We start from the raw sequence: 21,346 nt of genomic DNA on the forward strand, positions 1-21,346 counted from the left end.
CACTGCTGGATGTGGCCCCAAAACAAAACAAACAGAAAAAAAAAACAAGTAAAAGAATAAGAACAACCAGTGCTAGTATGGATGCAGGAAGAGACTTTTATTCACTGGTAGTGAGAATGTTAACTGGTCCAGTCCTTCTGGAAAACAATATGGACATTCCTAAAAAAAATCTAGGAATTAAGCTTCCATTTGACCCAAAATCTCCACTTCTTGGAATATAGCAAAAAGGGTGCCAAAACAAAATGGAAAAAAGACATTTGCACCCTAAGTTCCTTGCAGCACTATTACAATAGCCAAATCTGGAAACAGCCCAAGTTTTCAAGAAAGGATGACTGGATAAAGAAACTATGGTACATATACACAAGAGAATATTATTCGGTCCTAAGAAAAGATACAGTCATGAAATTTGCTGCCACATAGAGGGACCTGAAGAGTATCATGCTCAGTGAAGTTAGTCAGTGGGAGAGACACCAACACAAAATGATCGCTCTCTCATATGGGGAATACAAAGAAACATAATGGTGGAATAGCTACACAAAAACCCCAAAGCAATGGAAACAAAGAAAGAACATGAGAACTGGTATTCAGTAGGAAACATGCCACTTGAGTGGCTGGGGTATAGGACAGGGAAGGGACAATGTCTCTGATTTTCTGAAGCACTCAACCTGAAAGAGGAGATGGTGCTGAAAGGTGGTTAGAGTGTTATGTATGAAAACCGCATCAGCAACAGTGCCGTAAACCACAGTATAAAAACTTATAAAAACAGAAAAGGAAAAAAAAGCACCTCTCATAGAACAGACTGGTGGGTAGAAGGCAACGAGAGTGGGGGTTGGGGAAAACTGGTGGAAGGAAGTGGACACAGGAGTGGTGTTGAAACACTGCACGCCTAAAACAAAATCATAAATAACTTGGTGATTTCATAGTGACTGAATTTTTTTTTTTTAATAAATAACATTAAGGGGGCTGGAGAGATAGCACAGCGGGTAGGGCGTTTGCCTTGCACGCGGCCGACCCGGGTTCAAATCCCAGCATCCCATATGGTCCCCTGAGAACGGCCAGGGGCGATTCCTGAGTGCAGAGCCAGGAGTGGCCCCTGTGCATCGCCAGGTGTGACCCAAAAAGCAAAAAAAAATAATAATAATAATAATAATAATAATAAATAACATTAAAGGGGCTGGAGCAATAGCACAGCGGGTAGGGCATTTGCCTTGCACGTGGACAACCCGGTTTCGAATCCCAGCATCCCATATGGTCCCCTGAGCACCGCCAGGGGTAATTCCTGAGTGCAGAGCCAGGAGTGACCCCTGTGCATCGCCAGGCATAACCAAAAAAGCAAAATAAATAAATAAATAAATAACATTTAAAAATAAAATAACATTAAGTAAGCATGAGTTTTCCAATTAGGAAAAAAATTGCTTAGAAGAGACAACAGAAGTGAAAAAAATACAAACAGAACTATATACTTACTTTGGCAATGTAATTTTCTTCTAATGCATTAATGCCAGCATCAAAGAATTTTTATTTTAATCACACCTCCACCTCTTTAATATATATGCAATTCGGCATGGGGATGAAAGAAAATTGTTAGGATGCAAAAATCAAAAGAACTAATATTGGAGAAACTGGAGAAATACACAGACCCTCTCTATATGCTCCTTTTGTCAGTTCCTGTGAGTCCATAATTATGTCAGATAAAATTTTTAAGTTAAAAAAACTTATTTGAGAATACACTGAATAGCTACAGCAAATCTAATCCTTGACTACACTTCCAGATTGCAATGAGCAGTGACAGGAACAATTTGGAACGGCAAAGACTAAAGTACTGCGGAATGAGCTTGGAGATCACTTACAGAGCTAGAAGCCTGTAAGGGCTTCCGCATGCAGGAGCTTCGCTGGGTGTGGCATCCCCCCTGCCACCACCACCACCAAAAAAGGGCAGTATTTCAGAGGTCAAGGAGATAGTACAGGGGCTAAGATTCTTGCCTTCCTTGCAGCCGACCTTAATTCAATCCCCAGCATCACATATGATTGCTCAAGAACCGCCTGGAGTGACCCCTGAGCAAAGAGTCAGGAGTAAGCCCTGAGTATTGCCAAGTGTGGCCCAAACCCCACCCTCTCCCCACCACCACCACCACCTCCCAAAAATAAAGGGAAGTATTTCAGCTAAAGCTTAACTGTAAAGAACAGGGAAAGAGGGACACGGTATTAGAAATAAATGGACAAGATGTGCTGAAGTAAAAGGTGCACAGGGCACACTAAAGGTATATAGAAAATGCCAGTCATCACTTTCATCAGAAAAGGACAAGCCAACACTTGGTACCTACGTACGTACCATTTTCTGATTCACTCTTCACGTCCAATTCCAGATTATCATCATCTGCTATGTCTTCTCCAAGCACACTGGACCAATCTCTCATCTCCACCAAGCGTTCAGTCAGAGCCTTGACATTTAGCAATGGGGAAAGACAAAAAGAAAAAATAATGCCTTATGCTAATTGCTTTCCAACTTCTGGATTATAGTTTAAAAATCAATCCAGGGCCAGAGATAAAGTTCAAGATGCTTCACATGCAGGAGGCTCGGGTTTAATCCTGAGCAAAAAGATCCCCAAACATCAAGCAAGGAGTAGTCTCTGAGCATCACAACCTATGGCACAAAAACAAAAACAACCCACAGAGTTTGTGAGTCCTACTCTCTATCTAGCATTACGACAAGAAAATACTCAGGGAAAAATGAAGGGAAACTGGCTTTTTGGTTCCATTAATTAAAAGCTGGTTATTCCTAAATTAAATGCTTGATAATGGCCCATCATTACTAATTGTATTGCATGACTATGACATGACAACATTTTTCTTATATATCTCTCACACTTCACAAATAACAATGCCATTGACATGAGAAAAAATTTTGTGTGATTCAGCTGGATTTTAAGTTACAGCTGTAGCATTAAATAATTAGAGTTCTTTGGTCTTAGTTTCTTATAGAAAAAAAATAGTGATGATTTTATACATGTTAGGTATAAGATTATTAGGAAAATTAATGAATGTAAATTATTAATGCAAAGATAAAAGTAAGGTTATGGGAATGTATCTAGTGTATCTAAGTACTATACTCATTATTTTTGGCATAAGTTTAGATAAGCTTTACAATAACCCTAATGAGTAAATGCAATTTTCATTGAATTGGTCAGAAGACAGTCTCACAAAAAGATATATCACTCATTTTCTGGTGATTAGTTTGCTTGTAGCAAAGTTATAAATCAATTTAGATATACTGACTTTAAAGTTGTTGACTTTACTCTTTATAATATTCTACCTCACTCTTTATAATATTCTACTTCATATATCAAGATTTTCTATACTTCTTTCTTATTTAATAATGTGGGTGGCCAACTTTTTCATAAACTGCATAGAAGTGGTAATGATATATCTTGTCACAGGATATCAAAATAATCTATAATAATAAAATGCTTGAAAAAAAATAAATAAATTTTTAAAAACTAAAAAAAAAAAAATTTGTGTGATGTCAAAAACGTCAGCACATATTCATGAAGTCCAGGAGAAAAGAAAATCTCACTGATCTCATTTATTCAATCAAACAATTACCTCAACTAATAAAAGAAAATAATGAGAATCCAATTTGAAACATTAGAGATTTTCTGACACTAATAAGCAAATTTTCTTGAATAAAGATTTTCTAGCACTACAGGTAATAAGATGACTGTGCTATGCATTCCTGTGGAAGGACCCACCTAGAAACCCTCTGCTCTAGGTTTTCATCCTTCAGTTTCCTCCCTCTTGAGAGTTCTGGGCACAAATAATACAGCCTAGAGCTTGGAGCATATAGCTTGAGATTAGCACCTCATTCTTGTTCTGTTCAAAAAGAATCCCAAAACCTTTTGTAAAATAAGCTTGGGGGAATAAAATAAAACAAGACGTCAGCTTCTGAACACAACTACTAAATCTGGAATCTCGTAAACATTCTTGGTAGCAACCTAACCAGCATAAATACATAAAACTGAAGATGATCACCTTCTCCAGATGGAGCCCTGGCGACACTGAGCAGCAACTAACACGGCTCCGGGATTTGGGACTGGGACACATCTGAGCCGCGGGGGGGCACTGGAGTGGGGCGGCGCCAGCCCAAACTCCAAGTGGTCCCGGCCGCCGGAAGTCACGCCCTCGACCCACCCTCGGCGCCATCTTGCCACATTCAACAGAGAAGCGGCCAGGCATTCTGGTGAGCAACGCGGCCCGGAAAATGCTCCGGACCCGAATTGGGGCCAACAACACCGGGGAGCCGGAAGGAGGAGGTGCAGCCAGCACACCTTCTCCAGATGGAGCCCTGGCGACCTTTTCTAAAACCTGAAACATACAATCTTTTAATGGAAAACTATCAAATGCTTCCTTAATAGGGTTATCTTGTTTGGGGGTATAACTCCCACAACAATAGTGAGTTTTGTGTTGAAATATGGAACGTAATCAAGGTGAAGAGAAAATGAAGTGAAATTCATTAGTTATACAGTTGGGGTGGGGGGCGGGGGTATACCAGGGATTTGGGTGGTGGAATATGGGCACTGGTGAAGGGATGGTGTTTGAATACGGTATAACTGAGACATAAACCTGAGAACTTTGTAACTTTCCACATGGTGATAAAATAAAAAAATAATAATAAAAAAAACAAATAAAAAAAACTGAAGATGATGACATTCATGTTACTGTATAGATCACAGAATATCATTTGTATCTTAATTGCAACTTAGATATGAGTACCTGCAGCTTAGACACATAATATTTTAAAAGAACAGGCAGAAAGTAATGCGTAAAAAGGAGAGACACAGTAGGAAAAAGCCAATAAACCCTAATAACAATATCAACCATTTGATAGCTAAGAGTCAAATTCCAATTAGTTATGTTCCAAAAGTATTTCTCTGTGAAAATATGTATAAAGCATTCTAGGTATTAAAGATATCCTGCTAATAATCTTAATTTTATTTTGTCCAATTCCTAAAATTCTTTATAACCACTTAATAATAGAAATAATAGATAACAGTCTAAAGACAAAAAAAGGAAAATCTTCTATTCTTTTTTTTTTCCAGTTTCAATCAGGATCATTCTTTATTCACTAACCATTTTTTATGATATAAAATTTTTTTTAATTTTAATTTGGGGGCCATGCCTGGCAGTATTCAAGGGTCTCTTCTCAGTCAGTGAGAAACTATGAAGAACAATTTCCTAACAACTTTTTGTTTGCTTTTCAGCTACATGCATCAGTGCTTGGGATCTCTCCCCTCAATACTCGGAGTGGCTCCCAGCAGTGCTCATGAGACCATGTGGTGCTTAGGACTAAATCTGGGTTTCCAGCATGCAAAATATGCGCATTTTGTCCAATGAATTATCTCCTTGGCTCTTCTAGTAATTTACAGACTAAAATTTCTTCTTTATATACCTAAGCTAAAATATAAAGGATAAGACACATCAAATATTAATAAATATACATATATATATACATCATCATCATCATCATCCTCGAGCAGCCTCAGTAACGTCTCCATTCATCCTAGCCCTGAGATTTTAGAAGTCTCCCTTTATTCATGCCTCATTGGAGGCTCTTTCAGGGTCAGGGGAATAAGACCCATGACTGTTACTGGTTTTGGCATATGAATATGCCACAGGGAGTTTGCCAGGCTCTCCCATGTAGGCAGGAAACTCTTGGTAGCTTGCATGTACATATAAAATCTATGTCTTCAGAGAGTAGTTGGCAATAAGGATGATGACTCCAGTACAAGTTTAATAAATGCCACTAAAAACAAAAACTTAGAAATTCTCAGAATTGCTATAAATTCTAGCTGACTCATTAAAACCAATAGGGTCATTTACCTTGATCTGTTTTTCTTTATCATACAGAACTTGTTCTGCATCTACTTTGGAGGCTTCGAATGTTTGTTTCTGTTTATCAAGTTCATTTATTTGTTCTTTCCATGTTTCAATTTCTTGCAAAAGCTAGAATCCAAACCCCACGAAAAAAGAAAAGTAGTTCACATCATCTCATCATACATATATACAGAGTACATAAATTTAGGTATAATATTAGCATATACAACACAATGTGTTATTAGGATGGAACAATGGAAAGGGAGAGAAAAGAGAAGGAAAAGTAGGTGGGCTCCTCTTTTCAAAGGGTGAGGGCAGGGGAGGTAGCCTTGAGGAGATAGTTCAAAGAGCTGAATAAGCACTTTGCAAGTTGGGTTTAATGCCCTTGGTATCACTTGGTTCTGCAAGCATCCTAGAACCACAGTGTGGGGCCCCAAAGCCTACCCCCACACACAAGAAAGAAGTGTAATATAAAGTTAGACACTTAAGCAGTCTTCAGCTGACCTAATAATAAATTTATAAAAAAATAAAAAGTTTCTGGAAAAAAAAAAAAGGGGGGGCTGGAGCAATAGCACAGTGGGTAGGGCGTTTGCCTTGCACGCGGCCGACCCAGGTTCGATTCCCAGCATCCCATATGATCCCCTGAGCACCACCAGGAGTAATTCCTGAGTGAAGAGCCAGGAGTAACCCCTGTGCATCGCCAGGTATGACCCAAAAAGCAAAATAAATAAATAAATAAATAAATAAGTTTCTGAGATCTATCTATTTGATCATTTCATACCATTCTCAATATCCATAAATTATTTACATTAAGTTTTATTTTTAATCATGTGCTATTTTGTAGTTAAAATAGCCTGCAGGAAATACCATCAATCTAGGACTAAAGAGAGAATACAGCAGGCAAGGCTCTTGTCTTGCACATGGCCAACTGGGTTTCAATCCCCGGCATCACATATGGTCCCCTGAGCATCACCAGAAGTAATTCCTGAGTGCAGAGCCAGGACTAACCCCTGAGCATCACCAGGTGTGAACACCCCCCAAAAAAAATACCAGTAGTATGAAACTGATCAGATTCTGTATAAGCAATCTATTGTTTTCAAATCACTGACATTTATTTTCCAGGAATGCTTATATAAACAATCTTTCAATGATAATTTTGCAGGAGAGATACTTATGCAGGAGAGGTTTTCTGAACACAACAAAAAAGCTTGGCATAATAAACATATTAATTACACAACTTTTCTGTTTGGTTTGGATCACACCTTGCAGTGCTCAGGGCTTACTCCTAGCTCTGCCCATTGGGATCACTCCTGGCAGGGTTTGGGTCACCATATGGGATCAAATCCAGGCTGGTTGAGCAATACCCAATAGGCAATAGGCAAGTGTCCTGCCCACTTGATCTCTCTGGCCACGACAATTCTTTAAAACTTATCAAATCAAAAAGTTATACAAAGCAAAGAAGAACTAGAAAGAAATTTTTTTTGGTTTTCATTTGGGGGACCATACCAGGCTATGCTCAAGGTTTACTTCTGACTCTGTTCTCAAGCATCCCTAGAAGTGGGACATAGAATTATAAGCAGTGCTGGATACTGAACATGAGTGAGTTGGGAAAAGGCCAGATAGAATCTCTCCAGACACTAAGAAAAATTCCTATATGTTGCCAAGGGTTAATAACATAACATTTTCATGCAAAGAGCTATTAAAAGTTGGTGAGAAAACAGAAAAAGGAAAAGAAGCAATTTGTGAGCTGATTTTTTTTTTCGAAACACTAAGGCTTCGCTGACTTATTTCCTAAGCACAAGAAAGATATTATTTTCTACGCATGTAAAGGAGAATAAAATGACACTAACAAGAAGAAACAAATGTAATTAAAGAAAACATTTTGGGATTGGTCATTAGTTGGTCTACAGTGAGTCCCTAAAGAGACTGCAGTCTAAAAAAATTAGGGAAAACTATTAAAACACAGGATCCCATGAAAACAAAATAGTTTATTTCAAGAAATTTGGTGCTTTTGGACCCGGCTGTGGAAGGAGCATGATGGAGGGGCCCGAGGGAGCGCCCTCGGACCCCAAGCAGCCCACTGAACTAATTCCGGCATGGGACCAGAGACCCCACGGCGTGCTGAAGCTGTGGGACCCGGGCATCCCCCAATTCTTTTAACCTGTCTCTCTCTCAACTCCTCCCTCCTGAACACAGCGCAGGGGCCGCGGTTTTCCTGAGCGCAAAACGGAGTCGCCGATTCAGCCAAAACAGGACGTGAGCGCGCTTGCGGGAGTCCCCAGGGGGCGGGGGCGGCGACCCCCGCCCACCGCAGTTAGATACTTAAACCCACCTCCCCCACGTGTGCTTCCTTTTGGACCCGGCTGTGGAAGGAGCATGATGGAGGGGCCCGAGGGAGCGCCCTCGGACCCCAAGCAGCCCACTGAACTAATTCCGGCATGGGACCAGAGACCCCACGGCGTGCTGAAGCTGTGGGACCCGGGCATCCCCCAATTCTTTTAACCTGTCTCTCTCTCAACTCCTCCCTCCTGAACACAGCGCAGGGGCCGCGGTTTTCCTGAGCGCAAAACGGAGACGCCGAGCCTCTCTCTAGGTTTCTCCATCTTATGAGCACCATAAAAGGGTAAAAGTTTATAGTGATGTTATTTCTGGTTGTACTTTCCCTGGACTTTATACAGAAACCCAAAACCGCGCGGCCGCTGCTGCGGCCGCGCGACCTAATGTCATCTTAGTATGAGCAATATGTAATGGTTCCTTTCTAATGGGGCGGACTTTTGTGGGAGATCCTAATAGTAAGTCTGTTGCTGAAATATTGAAGGCAATCAAAGTGGTAGCCATCTCACTAGACTGAACTAAGCTATATCCCCACGCCGGCTGAGAAGAAATTTTCTTCTTTCTCGGGAAGAAACGCGGTGTGTCATCAACTACAGTGTGATGTCCATTAAGCAAACAGACCTGGTGGCGTGGGAATGGGATATAAGGGGAAAAATTATGTACAAGGAACAGCGGGACGCTGGTGGAATCTCGAGCCGGAGCCGACACCAGCGCAAGACCGTCGGTTCCAGAGACTGCTTGCAGATACTCTACAAGTCTATCAACTAAGCCAGAGCCCCACGCCTGCTGATGACGGGAAATAACCATCCTTTTCGGTTTTTTTTTCCCTTGTCAGGCAGCGTGGCGATTACTAAAACAGGCGTGAACTCGGTGGCGCGGGGCAAGGGGGAAAAAGAAAAACTATGTAACAAACAGCGGGACTTAATATCTCTATATTCTTAGCAATGGAGAACTATCAAATGCCTCCTTGGCAATAGGACTGCTTTTCTTTTTTGGGGGAAACCCCAACAACGATAGTGAGTTGTATGTTGAAACATGGAATGTAATCGAAATAAGGCGTAAACGAAGTGAAACATATCATGTGCAAGGGTTGGGACTGGGGAGGTGGGAGGGGGCGGCAGGTATACTGGGGGGGTTGGTGATGGAAGATGGGCACTGGTGAAGTGAAGGGTGTTTGAGAACTGTATAACCGACATAATCCTGAGAACTATGTAACCCTCCACATGGTGATTCAATAAAATTAAAAAAAAAAAAAGAAATTTGGTGACTGAAAAAGAAATAAGCAGCCTAGAAAGTTAAGCAATTTAAGGGTTAAAGAAATAGTTCAAAAGGCAGAGCCTCAGACCAATGGAACAGGGTGGAATATCCCTACACACAACCCCAAATGTATCACCATCTAATCTTTGGTAAGGGAGTAAGAAATGTGAAATGGAGCAAGGAAAGCCTCTTTAACAAATGGTGCTGGCACAATTGGGCAACCACATGCAAGAGAATGGGCTTAGATCTCAACCTGACACCATGCACAAAAGTCAGATCAAAATGGATTAAAGACCTCAACATCAGGCCACAAACCATAAGGTACATTGAAGACAAGGTCAACAAAACTCTCCACAATATTGAAGCCAACGGTTTCTTCAAAGATGTCACGCAACTGACCAACCAAGAGGAAACAGAGATGAATAAATGGGACTACATTAAACTAAGAAGCTTCTGCACCGCAAAAGACACAGTGACCAGAATACAAAGACAATCTACAGAATGGGAAAGGATATTCACCCAATACCCATCAGATAAGGGGTTGATATCAAGGGTATATAAGTCTCTGGCTGAACTCTACAAGAAGAAAACATCCAACCCCATCAGAAAATGGGGCAAAGAAATGAACAGAAACTTTCCCAAAAAAGAGATACAAATGGCCAAAAGGCACATGAAAAAGTTCTCTACATCACTAATCATCAGGGAGATGCAGATCAAAACAACCATGAGATACCACCTCACACCACAGAGACTGACACACATCCAAAAGAATGAAAGCAACCACAGTTGGAGAGGATGTGGGGAGAAAGGGACTCTTCTACACTGCTGGTGGGAATGCCAACTGGTTCAGCCCTTTTGGAAAACAATATGGACAATTCTCAAAAAATTAGAAATTGAGCTCCCATTTGACCCACCAATACCACTGCTGGGAATATATCCCAGAGAAGCAAAAAAGTATAGTCGAAATGACATCTGCACTTATATCTTCATCGCAGCACTATTTACAATAGCCAGAATCTGGAAAAAACCCGAGTGCCCTAGAACAGACGACTGGTTGAAGAAACTCTGGTACATCTATACAATGGAATACTATGCAGCTGTTAGAAAAAATGAAGTCATGAACTTTGCATATAAGTGGATCAACATGGAAAGTATCATGCTAAGTGAAATGAGTCAGAAAGAGACAGACATAGAAAGATTGCACTCATCTGTGGAATATAAAATAACAGAGTAGGAGACTAATATCCAAGAATAATATAAATAAGTACCAGTAGATTAGCTCCATGGCTTGGAAGCTGGTCTCACATGCTGGGAAAAAAGGCAGCTCAGATAGAGAAGGGAACACCAAGTAAAATGTGGTTGGAGATTCCTCGAGGGAAGGGGGATGCATGCTGAAAGTAGTTGAGAGACTGAACATGATGGCCACTCAATGCCCCTATTGCAAACCACAACACCCAATTGGAGAGAGAGATCAAAAGGGAATACCCTGCCACAGAAGCAGGGTGGGGTGGGGGGGGGGAGATGGGACTGGGTGTGGGAGGGATACTGGGTTTATTGGTGGTGGAGAATGGGCACTGGTGGAGGGATGTGTTTGCGAACATTGTATGAGGGAAAAACAAGCTTGAAAATGTGTAAATCTGTATCTGTACCCTCATGGCGACTCACTAATTAAAGGATAAATTAAAAAAAAAAAGAAATAGTTCAAAAAAGTTTGAACACATGCTTCATATGCAGAAAGCCTGAGTTTTGCTCCCCAGCATCACACAGTTCCCCAAGCATCATCACGAATGATGAGCACTGACTGTGTACTGCCAGGTGTGGTCCCAAAACAAACAAACAAACAAAAACAACAAAAATTTTTGTAAAGAGTTAAATAATCTCTTATATGCTAGCCCACTGATGTACCTAAAGTAGCACACATGTGTTTGGTTTTAATATACTTGCTTGTATACTTGTATATACGGGCTAAAATGGCCCCAGAATGAAATACAACTTTCACACACTTCCCTTTTATTGTGGTGGGAAGATGCTCGCTGGTTGGGTGGGTGTTTGAATATTATCTGTAATGAACTATTGTGAACTCCTTTATGAAAGTAAAATGTATAAAAATCGTAAAAATTAAAAATAAAAAAATAAAATAAAAGTTATAAATGGGAAAAAAGTTAAATAATCTAAGTGAAAAAAATTTTAAGGTACAAAAAGGAAACTTTAAATTTAACAAAAGGTTTATACCACAACTTTATCCTGAAATCTACTAGGATAACAATAAAGAGATTTAGAAGAAAGGTACTAAATCTATAAGGACTACATATGAAGGAGAAAAAAGTAATTCTAAAAGTGAAAAGCAGAAAGACATGGAAGCATGAAAGCTTGGTTAAAAAAATTGGGGGGGGGTGGGGCTGGAGGGATAGCACAGCGGGTAAGGCATTTGCCTTACAAGCGGCCAACCCGGGTTGATTCCCAGCATCCCATATGGTCCCCCGAGCACCCCAAGTAATTCCTGAGTGGATGAGCCAAGAGTAATCCCTGTGCACCGCAAAAAAAAAAAAAAAAAAAAAAAAAAGACCTACAATAATTTCCTAATGATTCAGGAAAATGGAAGACTCAAAAAGGACTACTTCAAGAAAAAAGTGAAATTCGCAGATCTACATTTTTCTTTGTAAAAAGATACTTATGAGACCAGAACTGTAGCTTAGTGGAAGAGCATACGCCTCGTGTCTATGAAACCCCGGATTTGATCCTCAACATTACCAGTACCTGCCCTCCCACAGAAAACGATAATTATGTGTCTAGAAAAGAGAGCATACATATGAATTAAAGAGAGGCACATGGGAAATAAGACAATTTTAACTCCAGAGAACATAAAACGTTAGGTAAAATAGAATGATGCATGTATTCAGAGAACATCATGAAAGAGTGTGATAATATAATATTTCTTACTGAAAAGCTGTAACTGTACTGAAACATGGGAGAGGAAATATATTTTGGTACACTGGAGTGTCTGTGTATGTGGCAGAGAAAATGAAACAAGCAAAAGCCTCATTTGATCTGTTTACATCTTTATGCACTAGAACGAACAGCTCAAATAACTCACTAATATTCTCTGCATTCCACTCTTTACAGAAGTGGTGCTAAATTTTCTCTGCTGTGATAATTAAAATATTGATTACCTTCACTCCTGGGAGAGGAATACGTTGGGAGTATTCATTTTTTTATCCTTATACAAAAGACACCAAAGTATGCAGAAGAGATTACCCATCCTGTGCTCTCCAGGAAAAGCCTGTACTTGCCTCACCCATGTTTCAGTCATTTATAATTACATACTCACAATGGGAGTCTCCTTCATCAGTACAAACCTGTGTCTGGCTTTCCTGAAGTTGGGAATTTTCACTCAAAGCATCTTTTATAGCTCCCTTAAGTCTTTCTTCATTCATTTGAAATATTTTGAAGGTTGTTTTGGCCTACATAAATAAAATACAATGTATCAAGTTTCTAACAATATACTACCTTAGCCCCTTTTTTTAAAACACATGCTTAAAAGTAAACAAATACGCAAATACAAAACCTTCTGACTTTATTAACAGAAGAGGTGGTACAATATAGCAGAAAAATGGCCAACCAAGAATTAAGTCCTGGCTCTGATGCTAACATGCCAGATAGCCTTGGACAAGTGGCTTAACCACTTATAAACATCTTTACATAGGTTAGAATATGTAGAAAATTGTGCTAATTTTTTATACACTCCTCAAGTACCTTGAATAAAATACTCATTTATCTAAAACCACTCTACCCCAAATCTACTTTTATATGTCTCATTCCTTAGCTACAAAGAAATAGTAAAATTATGATGATTTTCAAAAGCAACAAATCTATTAGATTCAACTTACTTCAGCTACTTGGGATTTGAGGGATTTTGATTCATCTTCTAAAGCCTGTATCCTATTAGAAATATCCACCATCTGGAAAGACAAGTATCAGTCAACAAACGTTTACTAAACCCCTGCAAGTCTCAAAATGTTATATATATAAGTGTTATGTATATAAGAACAGTATAATATATACCAATATATATATACTGTTAATTCAACACTTTTGTTCCAAAACCGAGAGTTCAAATTTTAAGAATCATATGCTTGGAACCACAAAGATTATGACACATGCCTTGCATGCAGCAGACACTGGTTCGATCTCAAGGTACAACCCTACAGGTTACTACTGCTGAAGTGACCTAGGTAATCCCCAGCCACACAGGGCCCAAGCAATATGCATCCCTAGATCCAAGCAATGAATCGCTTGGCCAAGTTGGTTGAGAATTTCTGAGTGGTCCCTGGATCCCCTGAATGCCCTCCTCCTCCAAAAGACTTCAGAAACATATAATTCAGAGAATTAGCTATGAAAGAAAGTATATTTTATTTGTATTTTTTTATTTTATCTTTTTTCCCAAAAAAAGACTTTTTTTGTACTTTATCAATTGTATTTTATCTTTTCCCTTTTCTTTTTTTTTTTTAGTGTTTTGTAACATTTAAGTTATATCCAAGGTAAGTACACTAACATTGTCCCTTGTTAAATCATTTTACACACTCACAACAAAATCTTCCTTAAGTTAGATTTTATTTTTTTAAGTCAGATTTTAAAATAAAATTAACACATCTTTTGTTTTTGGAAAATGCCAGGAATCAGACCAGGGACTCATAAAAGCAAGGCAACCGTCAACGTATCTATCTCTTGGATAACAGAAAATGCTCATTGTATACTTGATTATTCAATTTAAATTACAGAGCTACTTCCAAAAGCATAAGAAAAATTTCTGTAAAACTCTTTCTGTTAAGTAAGAAACTTAACATGATAAAGGTAACCTCTGACTACAGAAAAAGTAGATATGGAAATAATAGATATGGAAATTTTTACTTTCCACTCTACAGCTTCCTGTATTCCTTGAATTTTTTTACAGGACACATAATACTTCAACTGATTCCCTACTTTTTTTTAAACCAATACATTGCTTTCTTCTATAGTACTCTGAAGTATAAAAGTCTTACCAATTCATCTTGTTCCGAATGTTTGGATTTCTCTTCTTCCAACTGTTCTTCAAGAGACTGTATTTCATTCTCAAGTTCAGAGTTAGACCTGTTCAATTTCTCATAGGTTTCCTAAAGAAGAAGTCAAAGTTATGAGAGAAATTCTGGGTTTGGATAAATAAGATACATATAATCAAATAGATAAATGTATTTAAGTTGTATAACTTTGGTATAATATTTTATTTTTATAATATTAATAATAATTCTAGAGATCAGCAACTTTTTCCTATAGAAAATCAGAGCAAATATTCAAGACTGCAGGCAACCAGTCTCTCTATGTTTCAACTATTCAGTTATATCTATGAGGTAAGAAAGTCAAGTAGGGGCCAGAGCGATAGCACAGCGGGTAGGCCATTTGCCTTGCACACGGCCGACCCGGGTTCGATCCCCGGCATCCCATATGGTCCCCCAAGCATTGCCAGGAGTAATTCCTGAGTGCAAAGCCAGGAGTAACCCTAAGCATCACTGGGTGTGACCCAAAAAGAAAAAAAAAAAGAAAGTCAAGGTAATACATAAATCATTGAACATAATTGTGTTCCAATAAAATTTTATTTACAAAAACAAGTAGAAAACACACTGATTATAGTTTGCCAATTCCTTCTATTAATCATTATATACAAAATGATGAGAAATCCAACTTAATATAATTAAAGAAATAAAAATGTATCAATCAAAAGTGGTGAGAGCAATGCAGAGAGTCTCTTGCCCGCAAGCCTGGCTGTCTTCCCCGGTGCTCCTAGGAGGGGATGGGCTCCAGCTTCCCTCCCCACCCCAAGCAGAGCTCCTGGTGGCCAAAGACCATCGGAACCTAGCTACAGCCATGCTCAAGGCCCCTCTCCACAAGTTCGGACGGACCTCACGCATGAAGGTACCGGCAGAGGAACCCAGGTATGTGTAATCCCATCAATGGCCAACATCCAGAAACTTAAAAGCGAGCTCCCAGGAGGTAACCCCTGTGCATTGCCAGGTGTCACCCAAAACGCAAAAAAAAAAAAAAAGCAAAGTTTACAGTAAGATTAGACACACCAATGCCTTCAAAACAAATAGGTGTTTTATTTTATCTACAAATCCACCAACTTGAACAACAAGTCTTCTGCTCTCCAGTTTTTGCTTGCTCTTTGCTTAGCACACTAAGTGATGTTCTTTTTTTAAAAATCAACTAACAAAAGACTATTGGAACAGTAATTAAAAGATAGGCTCAACAAATAAAATACAAAAACTTCACACTTTTTAAAAATATTAAGTACAATATTAAGTACAAAATGAAGAGTGATAAGATTAGGAAATGTACATCAATGTATATAACTTCCTTTGAACTCTACTAGGGAATTTCATGCCATGAAAAAGTTTCTGATGATTACAGAGACTTAGAACTGCAAAGCTCAACTGACTGAACACGTACACCATGAGGACAAAGTCCCAGTTTGCAACTTTAGCATTAGCAGAAGCAGACTTCCTCCCTTGCCCTTTGTCACTGCCATGCTTTCTCTAACACTCTCCTCTCCAACAGTGGTAAGGCATTCCCATTACTCACCCTAATCTGTCAAAGCTCAGCTAAGCATCAAATTAGTTTCCTTCTTTACTTAGCATTTTGACTACCTGACTTAGGAAAGTCAATTACATTTATCTCTTCCAAACTCCAAATTGCAGTGACAAAGGTTGGTACCCAAAAACTAGTTATAGTGCAAGTATTTACAGAAAAGAACTCAGTTAAGTGCTACAAGTACAAGCTCCTGCTTTTCAGAAAACCAGATGTCAAACATTACCAGCACTGCCATTGCTTCCAAACTAAATCACTCAAGGCCAGGAAGAGGGTCCAAAGGGCTAGTGCTCATGCATATGCATATGCCACTAGTGCCAGTACAAAAGGCCTAGGTTTGATCCCTGGCACCGTATGACCCCGAGCACCACAGGGAGCAATCCCTGAGAATGAAGTCAGGATTAGTCTCTCAGTATCACCAGGTACGGCCCAGTCCCCTGGAAAATAACCTTAATTTCAGTCTAATACTTGTCAGTTCTTATTGCAAGTAAAATAAAGGCAGAATTTATTAACTGTCTTGTTGCCAGCTATTGTGAATTTTAGGAAAATGATCCCTATTTTTCCTGTAACAAACTGAGTCACAACAGAAAAGGTCAACTAGTACAGTTCGCACAAAAGAAGTTTCTATATAGTACTAAATTCCAATGAACTGAATATACCTCACCCAAAACAATTTGAGCAGGTCAGAAAGACAGTGTAGTAAGAAAGTACTTGCCTTGCATGCATCCAACCCAGGTTCAATCCCAGGCACCCTATATATGGTCCTCTGAGCTCACCAAGAACAATCCCTGATGACAGAGCTAAGAATAAGCCCTGTCCAGGGCCAATACCAGCACGTGCTCCACCGAGACTTGGCCCGAGCGACCACACTTTGGTGTGTGGCCAAAGTGTGGCCGCTTTGCTGCTGACTGACCACGATCAGGAGGCCAGCTAGATTACTTTTGGTCCCGAAAACTGTTTGCAGCCATGTCTCTAGACGGTGAACTAAGCCATTGCCCCATACTGCCCCAGGAAGGGAAATGATGCAATTTCTAACATAAATCTCCCTAGACTTAACTACTAAAATACTAAAATACAGAAATCCTAAACCGTGTGGCCGCGGCAGCGGCGCAACTTCATATCTCTTCATTATCAGCAACAGAAAATTAATTATCAAATGCTTCCTTGTCAGTAGGGCTGTTTTTTTGGGGGGGAAACTCCAACAACAATAGTGAGTTTTGTGTTGAAATATGGAATGTAATCAAGGTAAAGAGAAAATGGGGTGAAGTTTATCAGTTACGCAGGTAGGGGTGGGGATTGGGAAGTATACTGGGGTTTTTGGTGGTGGAATATGGGCACTGGTGAAGGGATGGGTGTTTGAGCATTGTATAACTGAGACATAAGGCTGAGAACTTTGTAACTTTCCACAAGGTGATTCAATAAAATAAATAATTTACATATTAAAAAAAAAAAGAATAAGCCCTGAGCTGAATATTTTGGGGGATGGGAGGGAGGGTATCATCCAGCACTGTTTGGACCTTAGAGGTTATGCCTGACAGTTCAGTGCTTAGCCCTGGCAATACAGCACTACCTGAATCTCTGGTGCTGAGAGCCACCAAGGCTAACCGAGGCAACACTCAGGGGTCTGGACTACAACCAGAAGTGCTGGGGGGGCCTGAGAGGGGAAAAGGCAGCAGATGAAGGATAAGTCACTAGACACCACGGATGCAATTTCGTGGCTTCATGCATGCAAGATTTGTACTCCACCTATCCAAACTATCTCCTCCAGCCCCAATATCAGGTCAGTTTTCTTCTTTTATGCTGCCAACTAGTATTCTATTATGATTTTTTTAAGTTTAATTTAAATGTTGTTATAAAATCCAGATGCCCTTCAACAAGTCCTTTGGAAAAATAAGTTTTGAAAAGATGGTTCAGAAAGATAACACAGCAATTAAGGCAACTGTCTTGACATCCACCAATTCCAGTTCTAAAATGGTCCCCAAAGCATAGCCAGGTGTCAGTCCTAAGCACAGAGCCAGGAATAGCCCCTGAAGACAGTCAGATGTAGCCCAAAAATCAAATAAATATAATGAAGTTTTGAGAGGATACTTAACTTTTAAATTTAATAATATTTCCCCATGATCTGTAATTATATTATTGTTTTTACCTCCAAGCTCTGTGCTTCTGTTGACTCCTCAAGGCTGACATCCTTTAAAGATGGCTCTAAGCCTTCATACTGAAAAGAAAGCAACACTCTAAGTAAAAACTCTATAAATCTGATTTCCAATTTTATCCAGCGATATTTCCAAGATGCAGACAGAATCCACTTCCACATGAATATTAAATTTCCCTTGAATTTACTTATTTTGAGTGCTTCGAATACAGAAAGCACTAGTACAACAGACAAGCCAAGGAAGCTCATACAAGGCAACACCTACCTTGGACAACAGATAATAAATCTTCACCCTGAAGACTAAGAAAGCTGGATAAACAACCATTTATTATTAAAGAGTTTATACTAGCTGACCATCAGAACGTTCACTTCAAATTCAACTGACACAAGAAATCAAGTAGGAATATAAAACCGTTAAAAGAACAACCAAGAATAATGGGTCCTTCAAAGGGAAGCAGGTGGATCAAAAAGAAGACAATGAAACATAACAATAATATAAGATTTAGAAAAAAGCACTTACTTTGATGCTTTTAAAAAGTGATCACATGGAAGACTATATTGTTTTAGATCATCTTTTGTTTTATTTTGTTTTTAGCTAAGAACAAGAAGAGTTAGGAGATAATATAAAAAAAAAATACGATCTGGGAAAATGATTCATGTGGGAGTCTGAAGTTCAATCCCAAACACTGCCAGGTGGCCCACCTGTGTCCCCCAAAAGCACCCAAAAAGATTCATCCAAAGGCCTCAAAGAACTATCATAATAGCCAAACCCTAAGGGGGAAAAAAAAAAGGAAATTCTTAAAAATACTAGTTCGGCACTCAACATTTCCTCCCATCATCCCCCCACCGCAGAAAAGTGAAGGATAAGAAACTGAGCAGAGCATAGAGATTTTACAACTAGAAGCTGAGAAAAGAAAGCCTGAAGTCTGGGATCCGCTGAGTTGGATGGAGCAAGGTCAGCGCTCAGAACAGGGCTCTGGGGTAGAATGATGCCACCCCACACATACTCTCATCCTAATCTCTGAAACTTCCAGATGTAATTCAACTAAGAATCTTGAGATAGAACATACAAGATTATCCTAGTGAGTCCCATGTACTCCCAGGGTTCCTAGAGAGGGAAGCAGGAAGATCAAAATGAAAGATGAAAGCTAAGTCAGAGGGATCACGTTTGGAGCCAAGGAATGTGGAGAGCCCCTAGAAGACAGCACAAGGGAAAGAACAGAGACTCTCTTGGAGCCTCACAAGAAGAAAGAGACCTGGGCCGGAGCGGCGGTATGGCGGGCAAGGCACTTACATTGCACAAAGCCATCCCACGCTGGATCCCTGGCACTGCAAGGTCCCCTGAGTGCCACCAGAAGTGATCTCTGGGCACAGAGAAAGCAGTAAGCCCTGAACACCACTTGGGTGTAGCCCAAAAACAAACAGAAAAAAAAAAAAAAAAAGAAACAGACCTGCTGCCTGCTGATATCTTATTAAGGTCCTACAGTGCTTTTGATACCCAGAATTATAAAAGAATACGTTTGCGTTGCTTTATGCTCCTAAGACTGTTACAGAAAGAACAGGAAATTTAGTATCAACCCTCATGAGAATGACTACATCAAAACAGACTAATCCGGGGCTGAAGCAATAGCACAGTGTGTAGGGCGTTTGCCTTGCATGCAGCCAACAGGTTCAATTCCCAGCATCCCATATAGTCCCCTGAGCACCGCCAGGAGTAATTCCTGAGTGCAAAGCCAGGACTAACCCCTGTGCATCGCCAGGTGTGACCCAAAAAGAAAAAAAAAAAAAAAAAGGACTAATTCCTTGAACCAATCCTAGTTTCCAAATATCTCAACCCTCTAATTTTAAATTTTTTAGAAGGCTGGGGCACATCTGGTCGTGCTCAGGGGTTACTCCTGGCTCTGCACTGAGGAATCATTCCTGGCAGGTTCTGGAGACTGTCTGGGATACCATGAATCAAAACTGGGTCAGCTGCATGCAATGCAATCACCTTTCCAGCTATACTATCACTCTGGCACTCAACCTGTGATTAATATCTGTAGCCTCACTGCTAATGATAAGCAATAATAAGTCCTCATTTTAAAAAATTAAATTTAAAAAAAATGCAACAACAACAACAACAAAAAATCTTCAAATTATCACAAATTGTGTTATAATAACATTCAATAGAAAATGACCTGGGTTCAATCCCCACATCAGTCCCGGGCATCACACTGTATCATATCACATGTGGTTCCCTGAGCCCCACCAGGAGTGATCCAAGTGCAGATCCAGGAATAAGTCCTATGTACCACCAGGTGTCCCTCCCCTCAAAATAAGAAAAAAAAGAAAAGAAATAAAAGAAAAATTCAGAAAATAGTAAGATGGTCATAAACCATCAAATGTTAATGAGCAACAGCCTAAAACTTGCACAGAAACAGCATAGAAAATAATGTGAAGGTGCCAGGGCGATAGTACAGTGGATAGGGTATTTGCCTTGCACACAGCCAACCTGAGTTTGATCCCTTGCATCCTATGATCCACAGAGCAATGCCAGGAGTAATTCCTGAGTGCAGAGCCAGGAGTAGCCCCTGACCATCGCTGGGTGTAACCCCAAAAATGCCAAATAAAAATTTTAAAAATTAAAAGAAGGTAAAGCCTCCGAGCATTACTGGGTGTGGCCCAACTGCCCCCACACAAATTTTACTTTGGGAGCCACTGAGATACTACAGGGGTAAAGCACTTGTCTTGCATGTAGGTGGCATTCCAGTACCATACATGTTCCCCAGAGCACTACATGAATGAATTTTGAACAAAGAGCAAGGAATAGTTCCTGAGCAGTACCAGGTATAGCAGAAACCTCCCTACCCCACTCCACCCCCCAAAAAGAAAAAAATAATAACCCAGGGGCCAGAGAGATAGTACAGTAGGTAGTATGCTTGCTTTGCATACAGCTGGACCAAGTTGGATATCCAGCATCCCATAAAATCCCCTGAGCATGCCAAGAGTGCCAGAAGTAACCCCAAGCATTGCCAGGTGTGGCTCAAAAACAAAAATGAACAAATAGTAGTTCAGAAAACTATCTTTATATCCTTAAGCAGACACAATTTTCTTTACATAGGTAGCAAAATGCAC

The 21,346-nt window shown here is 39.9% G+C and overlaps 1 protein-coding gene across 8 annotated transcripts in view; it reads right to left on the bottom strand.

The window, feature by feature from the left end:
* Positions 1 to 21,346, bottom strand: part of MIA2 (MIA SH3 domain ER export factor 2) — a 95,005-nt gene that overhangs the window by 38,969 nt on the left and 34,690 nt on the right. For 5 of the 8 annotated variants that reach the window (XM_055132803.1, XM_055132808.1, XM_055132807.1 and 2 more), the window contains 6 exons: positions 18,227 to 18,295; positions 14,502 to 14,612; positions 13,350 to 13,421; positions 12,819 to 12,923; positions 5,878 to 6,000; positions 2,333 to 2,441 (listed from right to left, as the gene is read on the bottom strand). In XM_055132803.1, coding sequence (XP_054988778.1) covers positions 2,333 to 2,441; positions 5,878 to 6,000; positions 12,819 to 12,923; positions 13,350 to 13,421; positions 14,502 to 14,612; positions 18,227 to 18,295 — 589 coding nt within the window. Of the gene's footprint in view, positions 1 to 2,320; positions 2,442 to 5,877; positions 6,001 to 12,818; positions 12,924 to 13,349; positions 13,422 to 14,501; positions 14,613 to 18,226; positions 18,296 to 21,346 lie in introns of all 8 variants that reach the window. The other 3 variants (XM_055132810.1, XM_055132806.1, XM_055132802.1) reach the window with 2 other exon arrangements.

Source organism: Sorex araneus, chromosome 3, assembly GCF_027595985.1.
Source record: "Sorex araneus isolate mSorAra2 chromosome 3, mSorAra2.pri, whole genome shotgun sequence".
NCBI classification, from domain to species: domain Eukaryota; kingdom Metazoa; phylum Chordata; class Mammalia; order Eulipotyphla; family Soricidae; genus Sorex; species Sorex araneus.